Raw genomic sequence first — 12,888 nt, 5'->3', positions numbered from 1 at the left:
ACAAATCAGGAGCTTTTACGGCTCAACGATCACCCTAGACGAAGATATTCCATTTCTCGTTCCGAAAAGAGTGCCTTGTAGAGGAATGCGTGCCTTGCACAGGAATGCAGCCACGTCATCTTCAGCCAATCAGCGTGCTGCTTACAGCCAATGCAGTATTCGTAGGTTTGAGCCACGCAATATGATTGGTCAATGCGTAATAAGCTTCCGCGTCAATCATTATTTTACATAGAATATAGTTCGTCCTATATTAAAATATAGAAAATAATTGTTTTTACAAAAAGGTTTTATTTTATTTCATGATTATTTTGAGCATAAAAAATCATAAATCAATAGCAAAATACTGATTTCAGGAAAGTGGACTGTTTCCTTTAACATGGGATTTTGAGCTGGAAATATAGCAGTTTCGTAACTTGAGCTGAGACTAGCACAAATCAGGAGCTTTTACGGCCCAACGATCACCCAAGACGGAGATATTCCGTTTCTCGTTCCGTAAAGAGTGCCTTGTAGAGGAATGCGCGCCTTGCTTAGGAATGCCGCCACGTCATCGTCGGCCAATCAGCATGCTGCTTACAGCCAATGCAGCATGCGTAGGTTTCTGGTTTGTCCTACGCAATATACTTGGTCAACACGTACTAAGCTTCCGCGTCAAACAATATTTTATATAGTGCACTACACTGTAAACATTATTCCATTATTCCATGCACTGCACTGCGTGGAAGTCAAAACGATTGAGAGTCTATGACGTCATCAAATATGAAATACGACCTAGCAGACATTTCTTCAAACCTTGACACATCCTTCACGTTTATTTCTGTTGCATGACGTGGAGGGCGCTTCGTCTCGTTTGTTGCTGTTGTTCGAATATATACCATATAATTAAGACTCAAATATGTGCGGGTCATTCTCATTTACCAGAAATGCTCTCATAGGGCTCAATATTATGTACATGGTAAGTTTTTTTTGCTCTTATGCCTATGACGCTTGACGTGGCTTTTCTCATTCTGGCTCCATTCCAGGAATAGGTATTTCACCTTCCCGAAATTGTTTTTTTTCAATGAATTTATGATTAATTGTGCTCAAAATGATCCGCAATGAAAATAAAACCTTTTTATCAAAAATATTTAAAATATTATTTTTATATTTGAACATATGAAGAACTATTCCATGTAGAATATTGTTTGGCACGGAAGCTTCTTATGTGTTGACCAAGCCAATCATATTGATATTGCGTAGTACAAACCCAGTGGCTGTAAGCTGCATGCTGGTTGGCCGACAATGATGTGGCTGCATTCCTCAGCAAGGCACTTTTCCCTCTGCAAGGCACTCATCGGAACGAGAAATGGAATATCTTCGTCTAGGGTGATTATTGGGCCGTAAAAGCTTCTGATTTATGCTAGTCTCAGCTCAAGCTACAAATCTGCTATTCCAGTTCAAATCCCCATGTTAAAAGTGATCTATTTCCTTTAACTTATTACCATTTCTCTCAAGTTTCTAGAAAACAAGTGCTTCATTGTAGGCATGTCTTTATTTGCAAATCATTTAATTATTGTTCGAATTCATGACACCTGTGGATAATTATATTGACCTTTTGGCTTTTCAAGCTATCTTAATTTTATTTTTATCTTCTTGTGCTGTGTTCATATCTGTTTCTTTGTGTAATAGCTCAATTGGTACCTTGGTAGTGTCGAAAAAGGACAAATAAATTACAGTTTTCATGAATGATCAAAGTCTTTATCTGACTGGCCTAAATAATATCCTGGCGGCCGCTGGGCCTCCACGCCACCGACGATATCGTCGCAACGCGAAGAGATAGAGAAGCGAAATTTTGCACACATCTTCCTGAATACCTAGCCGAGGTTGTGTTCAAATTTGGTGTCGATCCCATTTGAAATGACATCACAGTGATGTCAGAAGTCAAATTATAGATTTGCGGTTCTCAGTTTCCTCATGATATATCGAAGATATGAGACCGAATATAAAGGACCGATTATTGGCCAGGAACTAGTTGGAAGTGTAGGTACTTAGATGTTTTAGGATGGCAGCAGGTGCTGTCTAGTTCATTTACAGTTGAGTTTCAGGCTCAGCGACTGGCAACATCAGAAACGGTCCATATCGGAAAACGACAAAAGTTTATGACGTCACTGTGATGTCATCTTAAGTGCTACAACCACCAAACTTTCCTCAAACCTTGCCTTGGTATTTATTAGAAGCTATGCCAAGTTTCACGTTCGTAGCTCATCGAGTTTCGGAGATATTCCACAAAACGTAAAGGGGGCAACTTTTTGCCCCACAGCGGTTCGTGGGTTAACACTTAACGCTCTTGCCCCCAAAAATCATCACAGAATTAGCAGCCAATGAGCGTTGAGTATGGACTTACTCTGATTGGTCGTATCTCACAATGCTGACGGTGCTAGCTAGTGCAAATGTCACCACTTTTGGTAGGTAATGTTGAAGGGCCTGAGCGCACCCCCTGATTCATTCCAAACAATTGGCAGATCTTTCCCAACGTCTCCCGGAAGATTCTACGCCGTCCGGCCAATCACATTCACATTCATGGTCAGCGGGAGCTTGGCCGCAGTTCTCGAACGCCATTGGCCGGACAATGTAGAATCTTCGTCGTCCGGGAGACTGTTAACGCAGGGTTTGCCTTTTTGGCTTGTGATGTGTTGAATTACAATGGAACTAAATGGTAAATACATGGTGTGTCCTCTGACTCCTGAGGACTGAAACATGCAATTCTTTGATTTCCAAGAAAAATCAAAGAAGTCCATGCACAATAATAAATTCATTTAGAATTATATGAAAGAGGAAAGGCTAAAACATTTCTACGCTCAGTTGTAGTTTCTATGGCCTTAGCTCAGTCTGCAAATTGGAGACAATCAAACGGATCTAAAAGTGAGGGCTTTTGGAGCATTTTCCCTTCTGCAGCATCCAAAATTGGCTACATTTTGCAATAAGTCAGGTATATTGGTACCTAATTAACAAAAAATAACTTGTGATAAAATTCAAGCAATTAGCAGCAAATATAAGTTTTTGGAAACTCTTGAACCAATTATGGTTAGTATGCCCCCAACAGCATCCAATAAGTATCACTTTTCTGGATCTGCCAATTGAGATGAATTTCTGTGATATCAATAGGTACTATTACAGTGAACATTTATCTTCTGCCCAGGTGGTTGCTTTCCTGCTGATCGGCGTGGCGACTTACGGCAAGACGGCCAGCGTCATCACCAGCGTTAGCATCCTGGGCGGGATCGTGGCCTGCGGCGTGTTCCTGCTGTTCATCGCCATCCTGGGGCTGGTGGGCGCCGTCAAACACCACCAGGTGTCGCTCTTCTTCTACATGGTGGTGCTCTTTCTGCTGTTCATCATCCAGTTCAGCGTGGCCTGCGCGTGCCTGGCCGTCAAGGGCCCGCAGCGACGCCAGCTGGCCGAGTTTGGCTGGCGCCATGCCAGCAACGACACCAAGCGTGATGCCCAGAACCACTTTGGCTGCTGCGGCTTCGACACGACTCAGTTCAACGCGTCCAACCCGATGACCGACCACCCGGCCTGCCCGGCGGTGAGTAGCGATTCAAGTGGTTATATAGCTAATTTGAAGAGGATGTTACAGTTCAGGAGGGATGTTTACGATGTTTACCACTCATTTTTGTTTTCAGTCTTACGACGAGGATGCTGCTTTAGTTTATACGGCGAGAAGTGGGACGTAACGATTTTTTATTTTTGCTCGGCATTTGCTAACAAGATATCTTTTTACAGACTTGTGGTTCAGTGGTCTTTTCCATACCTGCGCTCAGTCACCGTTAACCGTGTTCTGCCCACGCCCGCAGGTGTGCTGTCCGGGGACGACGCCCGAGGAGTGCTGTCTGGTGGGGCCGGCCTGCATTGGTTGTACCAGCTGCGCCAACCTCATCACCGACTCGATGGAGTCGGGACTGAACGCGGGCGGCGGCATCGGGCTCTTCTTCAGCTTCACAGAGGTGAGACGGGACCTGTGGGTGCGCACTCCGAGCGCGGAGCTGGTCTCGTCTCCGTCATGGACTGGGAGTGCCCAGGCCGATGGTGCCAGGAGTATCCTCTACTGTGATCAGGAGTATGCTGCTCGCTTCTTGTGATGGATAACTCAGTCAGCCACGTGGATTTAGCAGCAACGAGGTGGATTTAAGGTTAAATATTTTATCGAAGTGGTCGTTTTGACATGTCCAATGCACCATCCAACAGAAAACAGGTCAACATTATTTTGAAGATCCCGTATAACACATTTTAGCTGGGCTGAAGTCTCGCGATGTCTTTTTTTGTCATTTTTTGGATGATTATTTTAAAGAATGTATTTGGCAATTCATGATTTAGAAATACAATCCTAATTGATCTGTATCTAGCATGGACAGATGTTATGCCATTGAAACTTGCTTGTGAACATTTGAGCAACCTAATCGTGAATACTGACAACCCCGGATCGCATTGTCGCGAATAAGAAGCAGTTGGTTTATATGCCGCTCAGCTCCCTAATTGCCACGTGTTTTATCTGCTGTGTTACAAACTGTCGTGCTGCCACTAACACTCGTGTGCTGTGGAGGTTTACTAACCCGTGTATGAAGTACCACCACCCCGACTAACACGTGTGAGACTGGAGAGCCAGCAACGGCCCCGGCTCTCCAGTCGTCCCACGGCCCACTAACACCGGGTGACGGCACGCGGTTACAGTTCCTCGGCGTCTGGGCCACCGTGCGCTACCGCCGGCAGAGAGACCCCCGCTACGTTAAGGGCTCGTTCCTTTAGAGGAGCGTGCGGGGCTCGCGGGCGACGCCAGGTCAGTGGCCAGGACGGCCAGTCCGCACCGTCGCCGCCTCTGCTGCAGACGCTAGCTGAGATCATTCGCCGCCAAGTACGATCGCTTTACTGCTTGCAGTGTTTTTACTTTCAGCTCGCCGCTGCGGATGAGCCGGGAGGTGCCCTCAGTTGCTGCAGCACGCTCTATGCTAGTTTGTGCGCATGTACCCGGTTGTCCTGGTTATTCGCCTTTTTTATTTTTTGCACGCGTATGATAAGGTGTTTCGGCAAGTGTTCCGGTATGTCTTGATCTCTAACTTTCGATGTTGGTTGACGACGCTTTTCATGATTTAGATGCGATATCGGTACTTTTTGTTTATTTTAGGCCTGTACACATTCAGCTGCTGTGCTGTTGTCAGCCGAAAATCACTCACACTATTGGCTGAAAAATTGATGACGTTATGTTGCACATGCAACATGACGTCACCTCTCTGCTGCCGGCAGCATGGGCTGACGGGCTGTGCTGCTACGAGAAAGCAAGTGCAGAGATGCCGAGCCGTCAGCAAAAGCCATAAATGACGCATTTAGACACTGGTAGTGGCGCATGAAAGCAAATCACGTGCCAGATTTTTATTGAGCACTGCAGATAAATGAAATTTGGGCACCATGTTGGCGCTATTCACATATACTTGGTTTCATAATTAATTGTCGATACAAGAAAAATACTTATTACTTTCGCACATTGTCAGTAAATATTTTGATAATATATCTAACTGCTTAAGTATTGTTTTAATAAAGAACATGAAGATGAGACGAAATATTTGTTTACAACGCCATATTTGTGAACAGTCAGCCAGTGCTGACATTTCTCATCAGCCAAATGTATACAGTTCCGTCAGCCAGAAGCGGTGGGCGGAGCCTATTTCAGCTGACAACAGCACAACAGCTGAATGTGTACAGGCCTTTTATTATATCGGTGATGTAAAAGTAGTCAATTAATTTGTACATATCTGTTGGATTAAATTTTGATCTCTTATAAACATATCGTTTTGTATCTTCGATTCATTACCTAAATTTTTTTGTTTTTCGGATTTTTTCTTTAAATCTACGTGAAAGCTTGCATTATCCATTGGTTTCGAGCTCATTGCCAAATAGCTTGATCGTATGGCTTTTCGTGTATCACGTGTCATTTCGTGTACTGGATGGATGGTATGTGCCGTCCTCTGCTGGGTAGCCGACAAGTCCGCTCACGTGTGCGTTATTTAGCTCGCCTGTTTGTCACTTCGTCTGCACTGTCCGTCGATGATTCCGTATGTTTCGTCCCGGGCTAACGTAACAGTGTTAATGTATCTACGTCGCTTCAATAGTGTCTTGTCCGGTACAGTCATCGTTTGGGTTGAGTCTCTCCCGTCGATTTTTTGTATCTTTTACATCTCTACCGTCATTGTTGTTCCTCTTCCTCTCCTTACCTCTCCACATTTCCTCTCCCGCTCCCTCCCCCCCCCCCCCTCTCTCTCTCTCTCTCTCTCTCTCCCTCCCTCTCCCTCTCCCTCTCCCTCTCCCTCTCCCTCTCCCTCTCCCTCTCCCTCTCCCTCTCCCTCTCCCTCTCCCTCTCCCTCTCCCTCTCCCTCTCCCTCTCCCTCTCTCTCTCTCTCTCTCTCTCTTTCTTTCTCTCTCTCTCTCTCTCTCTCTCTCTCTCTCTCTCTCTCTCTCTCTCTCTCTCTCTCTCTCTCTCTCTCTCTCTCTCTCTCTCTCTCTCTCTCTCTCTCTCTCTCTCTCTCTGCCCCTCTCCCTCTCCCCTCTGACTCTCCCTCGCTCCGTTCCAGATTGTCGGGTTCGCTCTGGCGCTGTGGTACCGTCGGCAGGCGGACCCGGACCGTGTCCAGGTTCTGGAGTAGGGGCCGCCACCGCACACTGCAGCCACCCCCCCCCCCCCCCCCCTGCCCGTCGGCAGCTGATCAGCCAGCGAAACCCTCCGCGGCCGCGGGCGATCAGGAGTGATTTGTAAATGTTTGGATTTGATGGGTGAAAACATCCCCGACTTGGCTCGAATCTGGGTCTGCAGCCATTAGGTGTTGGTGTCACTGGGTTAATTGTGCTCTGTCGGAAACAGGAGTGGCATTTTAAAATAAAGGTCTCAAACTGCTTGGCTGAAAAATATAAACGTTTCGACTTGTTTCTTGCCGCTACTATCCGTCACAATTAATTGCCGCCATCCTCGGATGCATCGTCCGCTTCCGTCGTGCTAACATTGCAGGGTTACACGCAGCAGCTGATTCGCCGTTTGGTTTACATAGCTCCCGGCTGTGTGCTGATTCGGTTGACGTCTGTACCCCGGTCTGACGCAGCCCCCGGACCGGGAGACGAGCTTTGTACCGGACCAGGGTCCGACCGCGGCCCCGGCAGCCCGTGCATCCTTGTGTGTGTGTGTGTGTGTGTTTGTGTGTGTTTGTGTGCGTGTGTGCCGGTGGAGGATTGGTGGTGATCTGGTGCTTTTTCTCTGGTGTTCTGGAGAAATTATTTCTCTGTACGAGGACGGCAGGCGAGGTTGCTTTGTTCTTTTGGGGATAACTAAACGATCCGACGAAGGCGACGCGATTCGACGGGACGCGGTTCGATCCTATGCGAGAAAGTGGTGTAGCTTGCTGTGTTGCCATGGTATAGGCGTGGTTTGTGGGTGAAATTTGGTGTTTGTTATCTAAATATGGAGAATATCTACAAAAAGTATTACCTACTTGTATATCAGCTGCTGTAAATCGTGTCATATGTCTATTCAGATATTATAAATGCATATTTGGTAAAACGCATAAGCGATTTTCCCAGTATAGACTATGTTCCAACATGTGATGATATATACTTAAATTTATGAAATATTTTGTGCTTAGCAAGGGTATGCGATATTATTTTGTGATACATCATTCCTAAGACGTTATCGTCTGCCTTGCTTACTGGTTTTGAGCGCTATCACCGGGGTTGCAGCTACTTGTACGAAATTATCGCGACTTTGATCCTATCTAGGGACGTATTTCCGGACTGAATGTTAACCGTACTGCGGCACATAATAAATACGATGCCTATTCGACATTTTTCTCTTATCACCCCGGTCTCTTATGCAGTGAGTCAAGGTATGTAAAAACCTAATGTGAGCAGAGGCTCTTGCAAACGTCACCGCACCGTCGTACGTTCTTTTTCTTGTAATAAATATGTCACATTTCACTTCAAGATCGGGGCAAAGTTCATTGCCACGGGCTCCTCAGCGGCACGTTAGCAGCCTTGGCTTGGTTGGCAGGTTAGCAGCATTGTATCAACAACACAGATCCGACCCTCGCCCAAAGTTATGTACCTATGTTTTGACCGAACCATTTCGAAGTGCTCTGCTTTTACGGTCCAGATGAACCGTCAATGCAGAGCATCTATAACGGGACGGTCCTACGTGGAGCCATTACTTAGAAAATTCGCCTTGATAGGCGATTGGCGGAAGGGCTGTGCCCCGTATCCTGCTTCGCCGTGATGCTTTGTAATCGGTCCGGCGTTATATAACGAGTTTTGTTGGTATCTGGTACGTTCGAGGGAAGCTCGAGCACTGTTGCATCATGCATGTTCGTAACGTTCTCAATTTCAGGAAATTCTTCGCTGAGAGCTAAAACGAGTTTTTCGTCAATAACTTCTGATCTAATTGAGCTAGCGGGTCGGGAGAGCCGCCTCTGGATTCAACGAGACCTGCCGAATCGAATGATATGCGACATGACGCCCTCCCAAGAGCTTCGTGACTTGTCGTCTTTGACCTGATCTTGACCTGAGCTCAACACCTTCAGTCATCCAAACAATAAGTACTTGCCTACCTATATCAGAAGCGCCTGACCATGACAAACATAATGCCGACCGTGCCAAAATCGCGGCTCTGCAACAGGAAAAAGCGTTAAAAACGGATCGAGGTCTGACCTGACCTCGAGAGGTCACTGGTCGACCTGAGATATTGAACTGTGGTGTCAATCACTGCGTTTCGTAACGGTGGAGATGATTTTTCCGCGACCGTCGCTGCAACTAGGGCGAAACGTCGAGGGGAGGGTCGCACCTGCCCCCCCCCCCCCCCATCTACCCTTGCCCAAATCTTCCCAGCCCCTCCCCCTTGAATGTAGTAAAGCGATAGATCCGGTGAAGGGGTCATTATCTTAGCCCGTTTGGATTGAATACGGAATATTGGCCAATCAAACGGGACATCGGTCAGCTGACGGCTTCTGACGGGCTCAGCTACGTGCTGGTATCGTGGGTCGGGCTCCCGTTACGTAACTCAGGGACAATTGGTGCGCACTGCGCACTGCGCACTCCTGCGTTTGCGCGAAGCCGACAGCGCCCGAACGCAATGACACTTGATATTATGCATAGCAAGGCGATGAGCCAGGTTAGTTACGTAACCAAATTGAACCTTCACATCGCATGGCTCGGCGTGGTTTCCCTGCAAAGGGAAGCTCTAAAGCTGTGATTTAGCACTACTTGATGCTCATGGGTGCAAAAACATCGCTGTCTTACTGACCTGTACGGCTGTTTTTATGGGCCCATGTCCGCGGCTGATTCGTGGTCTCCGAATTATACGGCGCCGTAAAGGGCCGCGGGCAGGGCGGGTCGGCTGCGCGCGCAGCAGATAAGATCTGGGAAGGTGAGTGAGAGCCGGGCGGCGGACCGGTGCGCGGGCGGCGCGCCGCCGGAGTCGTTAGTCAGTGGCGTCGGGGCGCGGCGCAGGGTCACGCCGAGTGCGTCTGCCAGGTGACTGAGGAGCGGTGTCAGTGAACGGCAGGGCGGCGGCTCGAAAACCGGTGTGACGGCCCGCCCGGCCGGCCCCGATACCGTGTGCGTGCTGGAGAGTGGAGACGGGGACCACCAGTGACGGCCGCCCGCCATGTCGGAGGAGGCTTCGTTCGAGGCACTGCTGGCTCGCGTGGCCGGTGACGAGGGCCCGTGGCAGCGGCGCACGCTGGCGCGGGTCTCTCTGGCCGCGCTGCTGATGGGCGCGCACAGCCTGGCGGCCGTGGTGCAGACGGCCACGCCGGCGCACCGGTGCGCCGAGCCGCCCTCCCTACTGCCGCTGCGCCTGCCGCCGGGCGCCTACATCCCCACCGAGGTGACGGCCGACGGCCGGCGCCGCCAGGACTCGTGCCACATGCTCAACGTCAGCGTCAGCACCCACGGCGAGCTGCTGAACGTCAGCGGCGCCGTGCCCTGCGAGCGGTTCAGCTTCGACCGCCAGCCGTACGGCCGTACCGTGGCCGTCGAGTGGGAGCTGGTGTGCCGGCGCGCGCCGCTGGTGGCCGCCGTGCAGTCCACGTTCATGCTGGCCGTGCTGGTGGGCTGCCTGCTGTCGGGGGCGCTCAGTGACGTGTTCGGACGGCGCGCGGTCGCCTGGTGGTGCAGCCTGATGACCCCGCTGGCCAGTCTGGCCGTGACCGGCGCCTCCTCTCTGACAGTGTTCCTGGTGCTGCGCGCCGTGCTTGGTCTCCTGCTACCCGGCACGTTCGTCTGTCTGCTGGTGCTGAGCACCGAGACGGTCGGCCCGGCGGCCCGCGGCGTGTACGGCATCCTCTACCAGCTGCCGTTCGACGCCGGCCTCATCCTGACCGCGCTGGCCGCCATGGGGACGGGCACGTGGCGCGAGCTGCAGCTGCTGCTGTCGGTGCCGGCGCTGCCGCTGCCGCTGCTGCTACGCTCGCTGCCCGAGTCGCCGCGCTGGCTGCTTGGCCGCGGCCGGCTGGCTGAGGCCGCAGACGTGCTGGAGACGATCGCCGAGGGGAACGGCCGTCCGGCGCCGGACCGGTCGCGCCTGCTGCGCCAGCTCGCCGCCTGCCAGCGGGCCGAGGGCGCGCTGCTCGGCGCTGGCCGCTCCCACAAGGCCCGGCGCAGCTGGTGCGCGGCGGCGTGCGGCGACTTTGTGCAGCTGTTCGCCACGCCGCGGATGCGCGCCATCAGCCTGGCGTGCTTCTGGTGCCTGCTGGTGGACGGCCTGATCGCGTACGGGATCTCCGAGGACGCGCCGCACCTGGGCGGCAGCGCGTACACGGCGCTGTTGCTCTCGGGCGGGGTCGGCCTGCTGGCCATCGTCGGTGCGCTGCTGCTGAGCGGCTGCCTGGGCCGCCGGCCCACCGTGATCGTGGCCGGCCTGGTGACGGCGCTGCCGTGCGCCGCGCTGCTGGCCGTGCCGCCGCGCTGGCGCTGGGCGCGCCTGGCGCTCGCCATGGTCGCCCGGCTCGCCGTCTCCGCCGGTCAGAAGGTGCAGAACCTGTACTCGACCGAGCTCTTCCCGACGGCGCTGCGCAGCACCGGCTTCGGCGTGGGCGCCACGTGCACGCGGCTGGGCGCCGTGCTGGCGCCGCTGGTGATCGCGGCGGCCGGCGGCGCCTACTGGGGCGCCCCGGCGGCCGTGTTCGCGGCCTGTGCCCTGCTGGCGGCGGCCGCGGCCTTCCGGCTGCCCGAGACACGCGGCAGACGGCTGCCCGAGTCGGTCGACGACGTCGAGTGCTGGGAGATGTGAGCAGGGCTCAGGAAAACACAAACGAGAAGATTCACTGCCATGCTGCATTCCTGCTTACGGTTTTGTGTAAAGGTGCTGCAGTCCGTGAGCCGGCTCGCGTCTAGGCGAGTCTAAATTCGAACGTTCAAAGGAAGACGACAACTGACCGTTGAGCGCGGAAAGCGTTCAATGTAAGTGAATATTGTAAATAAGCTGCAGTGTTGATAAGTGAAGACTGTGCCAAGGCAGCCCTGAGCTCCAGTACTCGCCCATCTTCAGCTAGTCCAGTGGTCGATAAAACTTCCAACGTGCCAACGCTCGTTGGAGCAAGATATTAGCAATACTTGGAAGAGCTGGAGACAGTCCGCCCGTCTACATGGATGCTTCCTTACGCCTAAAATACAGCATTGACTTATGACTTTCTAATCGTCCGGTGCTGTTATCGGCTGCTCGGTACCGCGTGTATGTTCCCTCATTCACTCCTGGTCACCCTTCGGTCACCCCTCGCTGGGTCGGGCCAGTCGGCTATTTTTATCCTCTTTCCGGCTAGGCCACCCGCTAAGCTCCCGCCCGCGCCGTGCCGCGCCGTCTGCGAGGGACCTGACCCTTCTGCCGGCAGAGGTTTCTCCAGGTGTCTCCAAGGAGCCATCGTAGCGCTAAGGGTGTGCTCCGCATACACATGCATTGATTTTCGCCCTTACTAGCAGGGCCGCTGGCACGCGTTGGCAGCGCCCCGCGGGCATTTTTTCGCTTAGGGTCATTTTGTGGTAAGGAGGATCAGAAAATCACCCTTCCAACTTTCTCCAGGCCTGGGTGTTTTATCGAGCGCGCCTGAAAACGCACAGTGGACCGGAATCACACTTCGATTGCGTTACTTCGTATAGGGTAATACGATCAAAAGTGCGCTCTTTTCTCAATCAATAAGGACAAGTGCGTTAAAACACACTTATAAAGTTTTAAGTTAAAAGCTTTAAAATGCTAAATTTCAACATTTCTACGCTGATGATAATCGTTAGTTGTTTCAGACTTTGGCATGAAAACGTAGGCATTCAGATCCAGCGTGTGACCGGTCACCTTATGCAGTAGTGTGATGGTGTGAGTTGGGGAGTCAAGGCCGTGTGGGGAGAAGGTGAGGAGATGCCGGTGTGCCGACGCGGCAATTGGCAGTGATTAGACAGTTGTGCATGCATTGTTCATCTAGCATATCATTTGCTTGGGCAAATTTATAGGCATGGCGCCTGTTTATCCGTCTAATTCAAAGGAAAGGTGTGAGTACCAATACTGGTTGTACTTTTCATAGTCATAGTCCAGGTCCTGAAATGACTGGCACCTGAAATTTTCAGGATATGTCGCAAGAGGCTCATTCCCAGACGTTATGCCAAATTTTGCGGCGCTACGCGACACCACCTTTTACGCTATTCGCGAAAAAAAAAACTTAGGGAGGCTGCATCCCCCCTCCCGCCAGGCGAGGGCTAAGTTGGAGACAGTGATGGGGCTAAGATGTTCGTTGGAGCAACTCCAAGCATTTTATCGACCTCTGAGCTAGTCTTTCAAGAGGTGGTGGTGGTGACGGCTGCTGTACTGATCTGATGTGTTCTAGCTCTCGTAGACTT

General features: G+C 51.4%; 2 protein-coding genes across 4 annotated transcripts; both read left to right on the top strand.

The window, feature by feature from the left end:
* The first annotated feature begins 793 nt into the window (after positions 1-793).
* LOC122365862 (tetraspanin-13-like) lies at positions 794-7,855 on the top strand. Of its 3 annotated transcripts, XM_043337444.1 has the most exons (5): positions 794-952; positions 3,176-3,565; positions 3,834-3,983; positions 4,708-4,813; positions 6,600-7,855. In XM_043337444.1, the coding sequence occupies exons 1-4, from the start codon at positions 893-895 to the stop codon at positions 4,780-4,782; spliced, it is 675 nt and encodes a 224-aa protein (XP_043193379.1). In that variant the 5' UTR covers positions 794-892; the 3' UTR covers positions 4,783-4,813; positions 6,600-7,855. The 3 variants fall into 3 exon arrangements, 2 of the variants coding, with proteins under 2 accessions (XP_043193379.1, XP_043193380.1); XM_043337445.1 differs by lacking the exon at positions 4,708-4,813 and having other exon boundaries at positions 795-952; XR_006253806.1 differs by having other exon boundaries at positions 801-952; positions 3,834-4,813.
* Positions 7,856-9,457: 1,602 nt separating this feature from the next.
* LOC122365880 (solute carrier family 22 member 7-like) lies at positions 9,458-11,550 on the top strand. Its single transcript, XM_043337477.1, has one exon. It carries the CDS (start codon positions 9,671-9,673, stop codon positions 11,294-11,296), a length of 1,626 nt encoding a protein of 541 aa, XP_043193412.1. The 5' UTR covers positions 9,458-9,670; the 3' UTR covers positions 11,297-11,550.
* The last annotated feature ends 1,338 nt before the right edge of the window (positions 11,551-12,888 follow it).

Source organism: Amphibalanus amphitrite, unplaced genomic scaffold (assembly GCF_019059575.1).
Source record: "Amphibalanus amphitrite isolate SeventyFive unplaced genomic scaffold, NRLGWU_Aamphi_draft 000769F_arrow, whole genome shotgun sequence".
NCBI lineage: Eukaryota > Metazoa > Arthropoda > Thecostraca > Balanomorpha > Balanidae > Amphibalanus > Amphibalanus amphitrite.
This window is presented reverse-complemented; position numbering and strand designations above follow the sequence as displayed.